The 18,424-nt window shown below is 43.2% G+C and overlaps 1 protein-coding gene across 6 annotated transcripts in view; it reads right to left on the bottom strand.

Annotated features, from left to right (window-relative positions):
• Window positions 1–18,424, bottom strand: part of NSD2 (nuclear receptor binding SET domain protein 2) — a 521,650-nt gene that overhangs the window by 87,203 nt on the left and 416,023 nt on the right. For all 6 annotated transcript variants that reach the window (XM_033950948.1, XM_033950940.1, XM_033950930.1 and 3 more), the window contains exons 16-18: window positions 15,674–15,879; window positions 4,411–4,514; window positions 3,944–4,213 (exon numbers count right to left, since the gene is read on the bottom strand). In XM_033950948.1, the coding sequence (XP_033806839.1) occupies window positions 3,944–4,213; window positions 4,411–4,514; window positions 15,674–15,879 (580 nt within the window). The remainder of the gene's footprint in view (window positions 1–3,943; window positions 4,214–4,410; window positions 4,515–15,673; window positions 15,880–18,424) is intronic.

The raw sequence follows: 18,424 nt of genomic DNA on the forward strand, positions 1-18,424 counted from the left end.
ACGTGTGCTGCTGACAGCGCCACTAGGTGTCTCTTTGCCCAAATGAAGAGAAGCGGAGCCTCCATGCTCAATGAGGCACTCTCGGGGCCCCCCTCAGTTGATGTAAGCCGTCGCTGTGGCATTGTCCGAGAAGACTTGGATGGCTTGATGACACAGACAACCTTCAAAGTGGAGGAGAGCCAGCCAACTCACCCCAAGTACCAGGCGACTGACTGACCACGTGTGCTCCGTGAAGGCCCCTTGAACAGGGACAGTCCTACACCCCACTACCCAGCCTTTAAAACTTGCATCCGTTGTCAGAAGCACCCACACCGAAATCTGGAGGGGAAGACCCCTGGAGATTGAGAGAGATGGCAGCCAGCAGGCAAGACTGTTCCGTGCCATTGATGGCCAGGGCAGGGGTGCAGGTCCTGTTGCGGACTCCAGCATGAAATCAGTGCATCCTGCAGCGGACGCAAACAGGCTCTGGCCCAAGGGATCACATTGATTCTTGCCACCATGGTCCCCAGAACATGGAGATACTACCAGGCTGTTGGGACTGGAGAGGTCTGACTGTCCCTAATAAGCTGTCGGAGCTTCTCCTGATGGGGTACGGGTAGGAACACTTTACTCTGGCCTTTGTGAAAGCAAACTCTCCTGAACTCCAAATCCTGTCTTGGCTCGAGGTGACTCTTCCTGATGCTGATCACCCCGCCCAGGTGCAGCAGCAAGCAGCAACTGCACAACCGAGGGAGCCCTGATCAACCAATTGTCCAGAGACGGGTGAAACAAAATACCCAGGGTGCAAAGAAGGGCTGCCATCACCACCATCACTGTGGTGAAGGATCTGAGTGCCGTTGCCAACCCAAAGGGCAGTGCTGCCAACTGGAAAAGTTGCACCAGGAAATGGAACCACAGATACTTCCTAAGGTCTAGAAAAATGGGAATATGGAGATATGCCTCTGACAGATCCAAGGAGGCTAGAAACTCCCCTGGAGCCACTGAGGCGATCATGCAGTGCACTGTCTCCATGCTGAAGTGAGGCACTCGCAGCGCCGCATTGACTGTGTTGAGGTCCAGAATCAAATCTTCGGAGCCTATCTTTGGAACGATGGAAGTATATCAAGCATCCCCCAGAGGCCAAATCTTGCTCTGGGACGGACTCTATAGCTGCAATAGCCAGTAAGCTGCTGACTGTTGCTTGTTACCGAGCCACTTCTTGGGGCTGACCATCAGGGAATCCAGGAAATACACGGGCAGAGGACAGAGAAACTAGTTTGCAATCATCTTGGAGGACCTCCAAGATCTAATGGTCAGAGGTAATGGCCTGCCATTCAGCCAGAACAGCCAACAACTCTTGCCCTATCCGCAGGAGGAGAGGCACTGGCCTGGCGAAAGAACTGAATCTACCCATGCACCACTGGATTTTCCTGTGGGCGACTGGCACCAAGAATCGCTGAAACGCGGCCTGGCAAAAGAGGAGGGCCGTTGCCCAGTTGAGAGACCTGAGTACGGTCGAGAACGCCAGAAGGGACCAAAAGTAGAGTGCCCGGAACCTTTGTAGCGGTGGGATCTAGACACAGGCAAAGACCTAGATTTGAACCTGCACACAGGCCATAAGGACATACAACCACTGGCCAAACAAAAATGGACCATTGATGGGCAACTGGCTCAAGGTTGTCTCAGAGAACGAAGCACCAGACCACTGACTGAACCATAGCATACTGAGAGCTAAGAGGATGAGACGGATAGCCAAAAGAAACCTTTCATCCTGTTAGAAAAGGCATCAGCCATATACACACACCCGAGACCAGAAAATCCAGGTCCCGGGCCAGAAACATGGCAAAGTTTGGAAAGGCATGCCCTGATCATGAAGGAAGAGGCTGAAGGCATATGCTAGTCCTGGAAATCCTGCAGGACCATCCTCGTCACTGGGTAAAGAAATGCGTATAGTGACCTGTGTCACCATGAAACCACCCATCAGGGAAACAAAAAGCTTATGAAAAAGCATCCGCCATGGAAGAAATCCGAGATACAGCGCAAGCACATTTCAAGGGACCCTCAGGCGTCTCCCATATTTCTGTAAGCATAAGAAAGAAAAAGGTAGATTGTGGCCTCTGGTAACTCATGAGGGAACATTCTGTAGTGACAGGCTGCTCAATATGCAGCTTCAATGACAGAAGAGCTTCAGAGATCAAATTCATATAGTGAGATCCACCCCCAGATCCGGTGCTCCACTTGAATCCTGATTCTGGAGATCCGCCAGAGTTGCCATGCCTCCAGCAGCTGTGGTTCTCACCTGCACAAGCAGAGGCAGTGTATCAGAACAACAGCAATTACAAGCAGCGTACTAACTGGGACGGCAACTGAAGGAAGGCAAGAGAAAAGGCCCAAATTCAGGGGAGGAAGGGTCCCGGTGGCTGGTGAGGGTGCTTACGGAAACGACAAGCTGAGATTTCTTAGGCAAATAAGCATGATACAAAATCCCTCCTCCGGGGTAGAAGCCGGCTCTTGCAGACCCTTTTTGGGATGATTGGGGGGATCTATGAAATTTTTCCTCAGAAGCATGCTTTTGTTTTGCCAATGCCATTTTTGCGAGTAACTGGGCAGAAATAGTGGGGAGACCCCCTGCAGAGGTCGAAGGCACAGGGTCCATGCAAATTTTGTCCCCCTCGTGGGCTGCAGTGCACATGAAACACGGCTGTGCACCCGACAGCCACCCACCACAAATAATGCACAAATCCACAAGATCCTGCACTGGTGAGCCCATCTGAGTGGTTTTCTTGCAAAACAAAGCTTTCAAGTGCTCAAAATAACTAATCCTAAATCGGGAAAATCCAAGATGGCCGCTATGGGTGTTGATTTTGACTAAAAATAGCCCAGGGAAAATACCAGAAGCCCTCAAAAACAGCGATTTAAGGGGTGGGAGGAGGGGAGGTAGGACATGCAGGGAAATCTCCCCAACCCCCGTTTAAAGACACCCCAAAATCGCTGCTTCAGAATGTCAGCCTGTACTCACTATTACATGTGCTGACTGGAAAGACACTGCTGAGAGAGCTAAAACAGCTTACAGGGAGAACCTCTGCCTTAGGAAGCAGGCCAGTTGGACTTCAAATCTTCAGACTGCCCAATGGCTGGACATTATGGCCGGTATCTCTGCCACCCTCGGACACGCTGCACAGATGCCTGGTGGAGGAACGCAGTCTGGCCCCGATCCGGGGCATGCCTCCAAGGAGCCACACAGCCTGCGCGCAACCTACTAGTAGATGAACCTGGGGTGAGCAAGCTACCAAGGGAATGGTCCCTGAGCCCCGATCTGAAGTGCAGGCTGACCAGAGGGTACACTGACAGGCAACCAAACTCCTGGAAGCAGACTTTTCCAAAGGTCTGCGATCTCCCGCAGTCAAGAGCAGTCCACGCAGGGAGCCTCTGCAGCATGAGGGCAAAAACCGGGAATGAAAATACTGAATTTTAAAGAAAATAAATATGAACAGAAAAGACAAGCTCCTACAGCCTAGCTTGTAAGAAGAAAAACTGATTCCTGAGGGGATAGTGCTGAGATGAGAGGGGTGGAACTTAAGTGTCTGAAATATGAGGCTTCCTACAAAGTCCTAGCAGGTAGATGGAATTAACCCACGAGTACCGGAATAAAATGGGATTGTGCAAGAACCGTTAGTTCCATTGAAAAAACAAAACAAATTTGAGATAACTTATGCACATATGATAACTCATGGACACATGAAGATTTGCTTCTAGAAAGATTAGGGGAAAACTTTACCATATCCAGGCTCCATCAATGTCACCTACAAGAGAGAACTTAGTATCCTGCATGTTCTTGAAAAATAGGGTGTACTTCATTTGTTTAGTCACTGTACTGCACATAGACATACTGTATGAAGTACAACTATAGTTGAACTATATTCTTGTAACTATTCTTTCTGACAACACATTTTTATTGTCATACCTTTTTTATGTCTCTCTTAGCGACCAAACCCCAACCTTTGCCAACAGTTTTAATAATCTTGGTCTCTGGATACTGTCGTTTAGTAAAGCCTTGGTTTTGACACCGTTCACCAGCTGGACAAACTTGTGGATGGCATTCATACATCAGCATCCGATTCAAACACTCTGAATCAAAGCCACATGGATTTTCTCCTGAGGGCTTACAGTTGCATTTGGGAATTTCAGAAATGTCAGCAGTGTGAAGCAGAACTTTTCCATAAGGTTTATTCACCTTCAGAAACAAAAACAGTCAACATTAATACACTAAGGATTAGCCATATTAAAAAATTTCAAATAAAGTTTGAAGAATAAAGATGAAATTTGGCATGTCAATTCCTTTTTCTGCTTCCCAAAATGAAATTGAATCTTTGGCAGTTTAAACATGGCTCTATGTTCCATATAATGAAACCACTCCTTCATCAAACTAACCTTGATGTGTTTATAAGGTGGAGGTCTGCGATCATTTTCTTGAATCTCTCTAGTTTCTCGCTGAAGTTTTATTTCTTGATAACGGTTTTCAGCATCCTGCAAAGCTACATATCAACAGGTATTAGAGGAAAAAATACATATCTTAAATTGAGACTTATTACTGCTTTACACTATGAATAAAACAATGTTGATACTGTATATAAAGTCTTTGAAGCTTTCCAACTCCTAGAATCTAAAGGTAAAAACCGAACCAGAGGATATGCCTCTATAAATAAATATAACAAAACAGGAGGAATATTGATCACAACTTCCTATAACAATTGAGGACCTTCCTAAATCTACAGAAAATAATTTAAAATCTTGTATTCTCGTGTTTGTCTGAAATTCAAGGTTTTAGAATTAGATACTGCTAGAAGTTTCTTATTTTGAGTTTTTAGTTTCTTCTTTTGACTCCTACTCTTACTTTTTTCCTCACTCTTAATATAGTGATCTAAGGAAACAAAAACTGGTTGCATGATATAATTTTGGTTTGATAATTAAGATATTTTTGTATTACTTGTTCAAGGAGGATCCAGTATGAATTGGAATAATTAAAAAAAATATAAAAGTAAAAAGTAAAGAGATTGAGGTATCCTCAATTTTTTAATGTAGTGTCACTCTATATTTTCTACATTTGATCAATTAGGATCTTACCTTGATAATATCTTTTCCAGTAGATAGGGATGGGCCATAGGTACTCCATCTGTGCTCGTAAGCACACTGCAGAAGATGTCAATTATTGTTTTTCAACTCCTCCTCCTTCTCTACAGTCTTTCCTGCCCCCTTTAGTTCATACAGCCCTATAAAAAAAGACAGGAGAAGGAGGGGCATGGGGAATTCCCCGAAATCTAGAATCTGATCTGCTAAGATGAATTCAAAACATTCACTGAAGAAACAGTAATGTAGATAAAACATTAACAAGCCTCAGAGGAACAAGAATGTAATCCTATATATAGACTTTTCAGAATCTAATAATATGATTGACAGCAAAATCTTAGCTATGGAACTGACAGGCATATCAGATAAATTGCTGGGCAGGAGGTTCAGCATACCATCTCTATCTACTGGAAAAGATATTATCAAGTAAGAACCTAATCTCTTTTTCTAGTGCAATAGAGATGGTATACTGAACCATAGGGACATAACTAAGCAGCTCTCAAAGTCTAGGGTCCTGAAAGCATCCTCCTCCTGAGATGCTTTATCCACCCGGTAGAATTTGGTGAACATAAAAAGGGAGGACCAAGTGGCTAACCTACAAATGTGCTCAGGAGAATTGCTCTTGCTCCACCCAAGAGGGCACTCCTTTTGTCAAATGCACCTTCAAAGATAGGCGGCTGTTTGCCACAACTGATGTATGCAGAGGAAATAGCGCTATGAATCCATCTAGAAATGGTGGCCCTGGAAACAGGTTTACGTCTCGCCTGATTGGTTAATACCAAAAGATGATCTGAGAGATAAAAATCATTAGTCACTTCCAGGAATGCAGTAGGAGTCTCCTGACATCCAAAACCTTTAAGGCCTTGTCTTTTTTCTTGGTCATTTTGGGTGAAATGCTAGTAATCTAACCTCTTGGTTGACATGAAATGGAGAAATGACCTTCAGAAGGAAGGAACTATACGTAAGGTTACTCCTGCTTCCATGAACTTGAGGAACGGCTCTCTGCATAACAGGGCCTGCAATTTTGAGTCTCTCCTGGCGGAAGTAATTGCCACCAAGAAGAGTGTTTTGACCTCATCAGATCCATGAGGGAGGTCTCCTGAAAAGGGCTATGCCAAGTCCCTCTAAAACTATATTAAGGTTCCAGGATGAAAACAGGTCTCGAATCAGGGACCGTAGTCTTAAGGCGCCCTTCAGGAAGCAAAACTCTCCTTTCTCGGCTCCAGAAGCATGAGAGTCCTGCTACTTGAACTCTAAGGGATGCTACTGCCAATCCGTTGTTAAGGCTTTCTTGGAGGAACAGTACCAATGAAATTGGGGCACTACCCAGCTCTAACTTTTCTCTGCTGCAACAATGCTGAAACGTCTCCCATGCCTTAGTATACACTGAATCCGTTATTGGATTTTTGGCTCGATGGAGAGTAGCAATTACTACTTCTGAGTATTCTTTTGGACTAGCGCTGCATGTTCAAGAGCATAAGCATACCGGATCTTCTAGGGCAATCGAATGCACCTGGAGTCGAAGAATTTGCTCCTTTTGTAGTCATACTAGGTCCGTGTATCACGGGCACCTGGGCCAATCTGGTGCTACAAGAACTGTTTATATGTGATGTGCTATTTGGCGGATCACTCAGACTATCAAGGGCTGGGGGGTGGGGGAACACGTGGAGTAGACCAGTCTCTGGCCATGGTTAAATCAGGACATCTAGCCTTGCACTCCCTGGTTAATATCTTCAGCTAACTTTTGATCTTTGCAGTCGCCGTGAGGTTGAATGTTAGACGACCCTATTGCCTCACAACGGCCTTTAACACTTTCAGGGACAACTACTACTCTCCTGGGTCTAAAGTTTGTCTGCTTCGATAATCCACTTGAACACTTTCTACTCTGTCCAAGTGTGCTGCAGAGATTGCCTGCAGGTGTATTTCTGCCCAACAGAATAAGGCTTTTGCCTCCAGTCAGAGTTGAGTGTTCCTGGTGCCTCCCTGCCTATGGCTTTGCTGGAGAAGACTGACTGCCTTGCCTTCCAGCAAGGGCTGCATTTGGTAAAGTGCTAGACGAACTGCTCGTGGATCTAGCCTGTTAACAGAACACTTCAACTGTGATGGAATCATCTGGGTGACCACAGCAATGTGCCCCCCCCCAGCCAAACAAGCTGGCATCTATTGTCAGGATGACCCATGAATTGATCTGGAGAAGGATCCCCTTCGCTAGAGATTGTGGGCGGAGCTACCAGATCATGCTGTATCCCAGGGGAGCTGAACTTGTAGGAGTCTCTCTGAGCCAACCAGTGTGACAACAGGGTGTATTAGAGAGGGTGTATGTGTGCCTTTGCCTAACACACCACTTCTCTTGTGGCCGCCACTGATCCAAGGACTTGAAGGCACCAGTAGGTGCTGGTTTGGTTAATAGGTCTATAATTTAAGAACATAAAAATTGCCATACTGGGACAGACTGAAGGTCCATCAAGCCCAGTATCTTGTTTCCAACAGTGGCCAACCCAGGTCCCAAGTACCTAGCTAGATCCCAAGTAGTAAAACAGATTTTATGCTGCTTATCCTAGGAAAAAACAGTGGATTTCCCCAAGCCATTTCAATAATGGCCTAGGGACTTCTCTTTTAGGAAATTATCCAAATTTTTAAAACTTCGGTAATCTAACTGATTTCACCACATTCTCCAGCAACGAATTCCAGAGTTTAATTACACATTGTGTGAAGAAATATTTTCTCTGGTTTGCCCCCTAGTCCTAGTAGTTTGGAAAGTGTGAACAAGCAATTTACATCTACCCTTTCCACATCACTCAGTATTTTATAGACCTCATATCATATCACCCCCAAGTCATCCCTTCTCCAAGCTGAAGAGCCCTAGCCACTTTAGCCTCTCCTCATAAGGAAGGCGTCCCAAACCTTCCATCATTCTCGTCGCCCCTTTCTATATCCTCTCTAATTTCGTCACATCTTCCCTGGAATATGGCGACTGGAACCGCACACAGTATTCAAGTTGTGGCCGTACCATAGAGCGATACAAGGGCATCACAACACCCTCATCTTTGTTTTCATACAAAATGTATGGAGCATATGCCAAAGCCTGAGTCTTTTGGAAGGACTGGTTCTATGGCTTGATTATCCAGCAACCTTTGTAAGGTTGCTGGACCTTTTCTGCCTTCCCTATCCGGCAGGGGAGGTTCAAGGCAATCTGCTGCCTGAGGAAAGGGATGAGATGGCACCTCCCCCCTCCCGCTCACTCCTTCCTCAAAAGTACAATCAGGGAGTAAGATAGGTGGGAGTGATAGAATACAGAGGGAGAGATTCAGAGGAGGGAAGTAAACATTTACTGCCCCCTAAAGAGTGCCGCCTGAGGCCCTCGCCTCAGTTAGCCTCATTATAGGGCTGCCCCTGCTATCTGGTCTGCTGGCAAATCCACAAACCAATTGGAAAGAGGGTACATAAATTCTATCTTGAAAACTTATCTGATAAACCAAAAAGTACAGCCTGCTACTACACGACAAGACCATCTTACGATAAACCAAAATATAACCTGCCAATGCAAAACAAGTAAAACCAACCTCCACAAGACAATTTTCCCAACTTTTCAACGCCACGTTACCCAACTACCTACACCATCCTCACTCTATCTATCTACTCACATAAAGCTACCAATCAATAATGGCAATTTTTAACAAACACCAACTATTCGTAGGGGTACTGTACCTAATCTGCTCCAGATGTTGGGGCAATGATGAAAAATCACCTCAACCAATTCATACCCACCTCTCCTGGCACAGACCAACTAAACTAACCAAACCAATAGGCTCCCACCGAACCTTGCAAAACTGTCTAGAACAAGGTCCACTTCAAATCCCAGTCATGAACACCACCCGAAAACCCTTCAAACCATACAGAAATAAGGCCAAAAACAGAAACCTAAAAAAGCTAATATCTACTGAAACTCCCACCACAAACAACTTTGGAAACTTTAAAGGACTCTATCTAAATACCCGGCCCGTGAGAAACAAAGCACATATAATAAACGATTGGATAGTGCAAACAAATCCGGACCTCCTGTTTCTGACAGAAACATGGTTGGTCTCCGACATGGACATTATCATGAAAGAAATTCTATCACAGGGATACAAAATACTTCCACTATCAAGAAGCTAGAAAAAAGGGGGTGGTCTAGCCTATAACATGATAGACTCCAAAACCTCAGACAACCTAAAAATACTAACTTGCAAGATCTCAAATGCACAATTAGAAGAATCACTAATTGCAACATTATTTTATATCCCTCCCAAAAAATGGTCTAATGCTAGAGAAGAATTCTTCGAATTCCTCACGTTCAAACACCCTAAAAGGATCGTACAACCTACTACTGGGTGACATAAACCTACACCTAGAGCAAAATGAAAAACCAGAAGTGACCGAAATCGACACCTTCTTAACATCGCTCAATTTCAACAATGCCAGATACAGAGATAACACACGAGAAGGGGCATCAACTAGACATAATTTCATTCTCTCAAAAGGACACCCCCGACCCAAAGATTAAATATAATACAGGGGCCTGGGAAAAATGCATCTGGTCAGACCACTATATTGGCAAATTCGACTTACACTGGCAAAGGAAATCATACCAACCTAAATACATAAGAGAAAACACAAAAACAATTACCAGTCACGGTAATATAAACCCAACAGAATTCTGGACTCACTACGAACTGCAACCCATAACCGAGGAAATACAAGATTTCTCAACAAGATGGGGAAAGTTCAGTAATGAACTACTAGACCAACTGGTGCCATACCAAACATACAAAAAGAAAGAAAGAGTATTAAATGAATAGTTTGATTCAGAACTATTAGCCTGCAAACAGGAACTAAGAACACTGGAAAGAATCTGGAAAAAAAAGCTCTCTGGGTAGAGGCCTGTGCTCAAGCTCCTGACCAAATCAAGGAAGCAAGTGCTGAGGGCTTGAAACCCTGAGTTTCACAAATCTTTAGCAGGCTATCTGTACAGGTCTTTGAAGGATATACCTGCCAGCTGCAGGCTGAAATGTGTGCTCCTCTCCAAGCAGGCACAGCAGTCCCTTGAAGCCACGTAAAAAAAACTAGAAACGGACCAAAAACCGAAAAAAGGAATGTAAAACAATAAAGAAATAAATTGAGCAGATCAGACACCTTCATGCTCGCCTGAAGAAGAAAGAACTGAAAGGGGAAGCAGTGACCATGAAAAAGGAGGAGTTGAAAAGCTGTGATTGACATCTTCTGTAATATGCTCATGAGCAAAGATGAAGTACCCTAGTCATCATACCATCCCTATTGCACTGGAATGCAGAATATTGGCAGTATATTTACCTTTCTAGCTTGAACCTCTTCTTCTCATTGTTAAACAGATAATTTTTGCCTGTCATAAACTTCAGTGTTCTCCCCAGAAATTTTTTCCAGCCGGGTAGGGCGGGATGGGGCAATTTGGTGGTGGGGAAAATTAAATGTGCACTATTTTTATTAATTATTATTAATTATTTTCCAAAGCTCAATATGACTTCCTTTTCTAACGGTTGATAATTAGGCAGTGTTCCACTAGCATTTAAGCCAACCTTGTAAAAAAGCAATGCAGATCCTCTTATTCCGAATAACTACTGGCCAATATCAAACCTTCCATTTCTTTCAAAACTACCGTACTTGAGAGAATGGTATTCAACCAACTTCAATCTTATGTTGAATCAGTTAATGCTTTGCATCCCCGTTAATCTGGTTTTTGTTCAAGACGTAGCACAGAGACAGTAGTTCCTGCCTTAGGGCTCCTTGTACAAAGCTGCAACAGCAATTCTTCCACAGCAAATGCACTGAAGCCCCTAGGAATTGAATGGACTTTGGTGTATTTGCTATGAGAGAATCACTACTGTGGCTTTGTAAAAGAAGCCCTTACTGCGTGAACTCCATAGTCACCTAGACCAGTGTTTCTCAACTTTTTCAAGTAAAGTACCCCCTAAGTCTGACAAATACCAACCAAGTACCCCAGCCCAAGCTCTGCCCCTTACCCCACCCACATTTATAATAGTACTAATTGTAATGCAATTTCTTCCATTCATTTTTCATGTACACACAATATAGTCTTATTAATTCACAATGGTAACCACAAAATTTTAAAAAACACAATGCACACTATATGCAGATAAAATAATTATCATTTATGTTTTATTTTACAAAGAGGTCAAGGCAGATGACTAAAATATGCAATGTCACCTCAGTAACAACTATAGAAAAAAATATAGTGCAAAATATAGATACCAGATTATAAATTCTCAAAACTGACACATTTCGATCACTAAATTGAAAATAAAATAATTTTTCCTACCTCTGTTGTCTAGTGATTTCATGAGTCTCTGGTTGCACTTCCTTCTGACTGTGCATCCAATATTTCTTTCTTTCTGCTTCCTGCATGCTTCCTCTCCTCCGGACCTCATTTCCTTACCCAACCAACATTTCTCTCTGTCCCTACATGAGTCCAACTTTCCTTCCTCTCTCCTCCACCCCTACTGGCATCATGTCTCCCTTTTTCTCCCTCTTCTGTTATGATCTTGCATCTCTCTGTTCTTCCTCAGGGTCTTCCCCCACCCCTGTCTCTTCTGCCTGCACCTCCCATAGTCTAGCATCTGCCTCATGTCATAGACCAAATGGCCCATCCAGTCTGCCCCTTTGGTCCAGGCCTCTGTCTCTCTGTTGCTTACAAACACCCTCCTATCCCCAGCATTTGTTCTCCTTTCTTCCAGGTCTTTCTCTGCCTCTCTCTCTCTCCTTCCTTCCTCCCTCCCTCCTTGGTCCAGAATCTTTCCACCTCTCTGCAGTCTCTTTCTCTCTTCCCTCTATATACCCCCAAGTTCAACATCTGCCCCCCTCTGTTTAAGGTTTCTCCCATTAGCTTTCTTCTGCTAACATTTCGAGTCCTCCCACCTTTGTTTCAGGTCTTTCTGTATCTATCACTTTCACTGTCTTCTACCTCCCCAGAACCTGGCATATGCTTATCTCTCTCCTCGGTTCAGGGTGTTTCCCCTCTCTGCAGTCTCTTTCTCTCCCTCTATACCCCTCTAGTCCAACATCTGCCCTGCCTTCCCCCTCCCTTTTGGCTTAAGCCTACTTTGCTGCCCCTCCTCAAGGTCCTTTTCTATCTCTTTCTCTCCTCCTCCTCTCTCCCCAACCCCAAGTCCAGATCCAGCGTCTCTGAAAAGTTTTTTTTAAAAAGTTACCGACAAATTCATATGCCCTTTCCTCTGTAATATCAACCATAACCTCCCCCCAACTCGCTCACATTTTTTTTTTTTTGAAACTCCCTGAGTGCGGAAACATAACCAATCGTACCACAAAACCACCCTATACTGAGCTCTTAACTCCTGCGCCGTAGTGTCCAACTTCTTTTCGATTTGAGTCAAGGTTGCCAGATGGCAATTTCCAGCCAAACTTATGGCCAAAAGTAGCCCAGCTTGTATTGTAGTAGCCCAAACAATTGCCGCTGAAAACACTTCTAATTTATCAAAATAAATACATCATACAAATACAAACTGTTTATTTATACACTGCATATATCCCAAACAGTCCATAATAGTGTACAAAAGACCAAAACTCAAATACAAAACATAGGCTATTTTTTTGTTTTTATGCAATTCAAAAAGACATGGGATATACACACAGCATCCCCCATTTGGGAAAAGAATAAAGTATAGTATACTTCCAATCAAAGCAAAACATAATTCCCCCCCCCACACCTACCCACCCACAAAAAGGAGCTCATGGGGTAGGGGGAAAAGAAGTTATCTGCACAGAGTGAGAGGATAACTTACATGGATCGGCAGGTTCAACTCTAGAGAACTTTACAAAACCCACTGAACCGCTGAGGCTGTCCCGCAGGATTAAATAAAGGAGGTGGCTGACAGTTTCACGCCATAGCTCCTCCTCCTCCTCAATTACCTTCCATTCGACCCCACTACATACAAAATAATAAAAAATAGGGGGGGATGAACAGAATTAAATAAAATAAATGCAGGATCGGACTTAGAAGTCAGCGGCCCATCAGTCTGCCTTAGGAGGCCTGCATTGCGTCTTCAGCTCTTCTCCCAATCTCATTCCTTACAACTTTCTATTTTTAGCTTCCCTATGCTGCGAATTTTGAATTTTTTTATTTTTTTTTAACAAAACTGGTGGTAGATGGGGAAAAAAGACTCTACAAGAAAAATCTCTCCAGACCAGACAGTCAGTAACAGTGGGATACGAATTGCTGGTGCATTCTCTCATTACATGAAGGCTGTGACCGCTAAGGGAAGGGAACACAGACTATACAGTCGGCGGCAGTGCGCACACACAAAGACACCTACACACCACCTCTCACACTGATGAAAGCAACTGGTAAAAAAAAAAAAAACAACCCACTGGTTCACCTCCAAACCTCCTCCCTCACTCTCCAGGCTCCTACTCCAGCTGCTGGCCATCCGCCCCAGGACCTCTCCACAAGTTGTAAATAAACTGCTTCCAGTTGACGAGGGTCTGTCCAAAGGTTTTGCTCTCCTCTTTGGCCATGGCGGGCTCGCTAGTGTTGGTGCTCTTCCCTTACCGATGGCGGTATGGCTCTTTCTCAAAGTCGAAGCTCCTGCTGTGGTGCCAGAATTTTCAACTGTTTCAGCTAGGGCACAATGGACCAATCACAAACGACCTCAGAGTTCTAAGGTCATTTGTGATTGGCCCATTGTGCTGCAGCTGAACCAATGAAAAAAACCCCTCAGCAATAGGAGGTCCGAAACCGGCCAAAAGGTAGCCCAAAAAAGTGGAGAGATTCGCGAGCTCTTGTAATGAGAACCGCTGTAGCCAGTACTGTCCCGCCCATTAGATTTTGAAGTTGTAGTTTCACTATTTAACAAGTGCCGTTCCAGACTGTTTGCTTGAGAGGAGCATGGGAGGAGCCTGAGGCGCTTCAGCCAATCAGTGCCTTAGTCTCCTCCCCATGCCGCATGCCGGGGCGGGGCCTAAGGCTGATAATGGGCGGCGGCCGGACGGAGAAGCAGGAGCGGGAGGACTTTCCTCCTGCTCCCGAAGATTGGCCTAGGAGCAGGAGGGTCTGGGCACTCCTCCTGCTCCCGAAGATGGAGGGAGCCTGGTCCCAAGGAGCAGGAGGGACAGGGCACCCCTCCTGCTCCCAACTATTTTAAAGGTACGTGGGGTGGATGGGTCGGGCTTGACCGCCTGGACCAGCCAGGGGAGGCTTAGGAGTACAAGGGACTAAGCACCCCTCCCTGCTCTCAACTTTTTGGTGCCGGGGGTGGGTGGGCCGTGCTGGGAGGGGGGCAAGGGCCTTGCCAGTGGGGGTCGGCCATGCTGCAGCAGCATCGGCAATGTGGGTTTTGGGGCTTATGGCAGGAGGGAGTTAGCATCCCTCCTGCTTGGGGCGGTGCATTTTCTTTAGGGAGGGGTGCGTTTGTGTGTGTGGGGGTACATTTTTTTGACAGGCCTGCCGATCTTTTATTAATTTTTTTTTTATGGGGCAGATATTTTGCATGTGTAATACACGCAAATATCTATGCCATGGAAAAAATAAATAAAAGAGACAGGCAGGCCTGTCAAAAAACCTGCAGACCTGATGGTAACTCAGTTACCGACAGGTCTGCAGCAGTCAGGTTTGTTAATAGTAAAACCCGATTCAAAATAGCCAAGCAATTGTTAATGAATCAATCGCTTGGCTATTTTGTATGGGGTTTTGCTAATTTGCATGGGAGGATCGCTACAGGCTTTAGTGAATGGGGGTTGAAGGGAAATTTGGTCGCAAACCAATCAGTACACTCCTATGGGAGGGGCCTTAAACATCTTGGGCTATTCAGAGCCTCAGGTCCCTCCCCAGATGCATCAGAAAGAGTCCTAAGGCTCTGATTGGCCCGGATGCCTAAGGCCCCGCCTATTGGTTGTCCAGATCAATCAGAGCCCTAGGACCCTTCCTGATGCATCCGGTGAGGGGCCAGAGGCTCTGATTGGCCCAGGATAAGTCCCCTCCTATGATTGGCCTATGGTTTTAAGGCCCCTCCTATGGTTGGAGCCTTAAACACCCTGGGCCAATCAGAGCCTCAGGCCAGGATGTTAGGGAAGGGGTGTTGTGATGCAGTGGAGAGAATGAGCATCTCTCCCGCTGCATCACAACATAGGGGCAGCTGGAGAGTGTTTTTTTTGTTTTTTTACAGGGTTTTTCTGCTCATGGGCACATGCAAGTGTAGGAAACCTTCACTGATGTCTGGCGATCTTATTTGCATGTGTGATTTTTTAAGAATGTTTTGTGTTTTAATTCAGTATCAAAACGGCTGTCTTAGCAGACCATCGCTTTTTAATGTGGGTTTTTGAAAATCCTGGCCTTAATCCTCCACTGCCCCAGATACATTAGATAAGACTGTGAGCCAACCAGGACAGAAATGGAAAATGCATGAGTATCTGATTTGTAAGCTGTTCTGAGCTCCTTTGGGAGGATGGGCTAAAAAAAAAAATCAAATAACTGAATAAATATATAAAAATAAAGAAAGATATGTTAAAATTACTATACCATTTTTAAAGACTTTTACAATGCCTTTGACTCCCTGGTATTTGCTTCCTTGATCACCCTCCACATATGGAAACACACGAGCTTGATGAGTCCAGTAATAGTCCTTAGAGCCAAAAAAGAACACTGGAAATTCGCCGATCTCATGCTTCATTTTTTGTATATTTGGTGGTATATTCTTTGGGTGACAGACTTCAGCAGGCCACCATCTATTATATAAAAAAAAGTAAACATATATAATTCCTTTTACAGATCAATCATTCTCATTAAATGTTTTCAAAAACTCTCTGTATATATATATATTTTTTTTTAAATTCTTTATTCATTTTATAATTCACAAGTGTACAGTAAATATCAAACAATTAGAATACAATATCACTTGAAAATCTACCATATCATACAACAAAAAGATATAACCTCCACCCCCTCCCACTTCCATATACAACAAAAAATATACCACAGGAATATATCTTATCATTCATATATATTAATAGAAATCCAAAACCGTCCCCCGATCCACATGTAAGAATTAAAATTGTGAAAAGTGTAAATTATTCATTAGAATAATTTAAAAATGGCCCCCACACATCCTTAAATTTATTATAGTAACCTTTTTGAACTGCCAACGCTCTTTCCATTTTAAACACATGACATACTGAATTCCACCAGAAACAATAATTCAACCTTGTACAATCTTTCCAGTTATACGTTATTTGTTGAATGGCAACTCCTGTCAATATCATCAAGAGCTTATTATTATTAGCAGATATTTGAGGCTTAGCTCTCATCAGCAAGCCAAATAAAATTGTGTCGTATGATAATGCTACATAATTTTCCATTAAATGATTTATTTGATCCCAAATAGAGATCCAAAAATTTTTAATGAATGGACAATAAAACAACAAGTGATCTAAAGTTCCAGCATCAAGGTTACAATGCCAACATCTATTAGACCTAGAGCAATCCAATTTTTGTAAACGAACAGGGGTCCAGAGTGCTCTATGCAACAGGAAAAACCATGTTTGCCTCATAGAAGCAGACATTGTACACTTCAACTTCCAGGACCAAATACGTGGCCACTGAGATGCATTAATTTGATGCTTAATCTCAATGCTCCAAATATCTCTAAGTCCTGTTTTTTGTTTCTTATTTACATAGCCAGATAATAATTTATACCACTGCGCAGCTTGGTGTCCCAAGAAGTCTGCCTGAAAGCATAGGAAATCTAAACTAAATTGATTATTAAGAGATTTCCATTCAGGGAACCCTGCCTGAATAGCCTGCTTTAGTTGCAACCATTTATAACTTTGTTTTTTATCAAGACCAAATTTTATTTGCAACTGTGAAAAATCCAGCAGTTTACCATCAGATATAACATCATTTAAGGTTCATATACCTGCTTTAATCCAATCCTTCCAGACAATCTTAAAACCGCCAATTTGGATCCTGGAGTTTAGACAGATATTTTGATATGTAGATTTTTGAATTGGAAGAGGTGTTAAATTATTAACATATTTTAAAGTTTTCCATGTGTCCATTAATATCTTATTGTTTTTCCGCAACCTAGGCATTTTAATACTGAGAAGATGACGAAGCCTAATAGGAAACATGAGCTGCCATTCTAACCATAACCAATCAGGTAGCTTTTCCATGAGTTCTGGGAGGACCCAATACATACCTTGGCGCAAGATATAGGATTGATGGTACCTATAGAAATTTGGAAAATTTACCCCACCCTCCGCAATTGGCTTTTGTAAGGTCACTAAAGCAATTCTTACTCTTTTACCCAGCCAAATAAATTTAGACAAAATACTGTTTAACTTTTTATAAAAAGACCCCTGAAAAAAACTGGTATCATACCCATTTGGTAACAAACCACAGGCAATATCATCATCTTTACAGTTTGGACTCTTCCCCACCAAGACAGATGCAACAGATTCCATTGTTCACACAATTCTGTAACTTTTTGTAATAAAGTTTTTTCATTCACTCTCATTGTCTCTTCAAATGTGTTTTTCATCCAAATACCTAAATATTTTATTCCTTCCTCCTTCCAAATAAAAGGAAATGAATCAAATAAACCTTTTATACAGTGCACATTTAAAGGAAGAATTTCTGACTTATTCCAATTTATTTTATATCCTGAGAATTTCCCAAACTTCTCAATCAAATCAAGCAAACATGGAATGTTGTTTCAGGATTCCTCAAATGAAGCAGTATATCATCTGCATAAGCAGATACCTTAAATTCTTTTCCAGAATATGGAATACCCTGTATCTCCCCTACCTGTTGAATAGCTAATAACAAGAGTTCAAGTACTATAACAAAAAGCAAAGGAGACAGAGGACAACCTTGTCTAACCCCCCTTTGCAGCTTAAAAGACTCTGAAAAAGTATTATTAATATATAATCTAACAATAGGGGAGCTATACAACACTTGAATCATTTGTATAAATCCTGAACCCATACCAAACCACTCCATAGCCTGGTACATAAAGACCCATTCTACTCGATCAAAAGCCTTTTCCGCATCTAAGGACACAGAAAAGGCTGGATCTTTTAGGTCCTTTGTTAAATATAACATCTGAAGAGCCAATCTGGTATTATTAGAAGAGTGTCTTTGAGCAACAAAACCTGTTTAGTGCATTCCAATTATGTAAGGAAGAGCCTTGGCCAAACGTAAAGCCAAAAGTTTAGCCAATAATTTCCCATCAACATTAATTAAAGAAATAGGCCTGTAATTTGAAACCAAAGT

Source organism: Geotrypetes seraphini, chromosome 1 (assembly GCF_902459505.1).
Source record: "Geotrypetes seraphini chromosome 1, aGeoSer1.1, whole genome shotgun sequence".
NCBI lineage: Eukaryota > Metazoa > Chordata > Amphibia > Gymnophiona > Dermophiidae > Geotrypetes > Geotrypetes seraphini.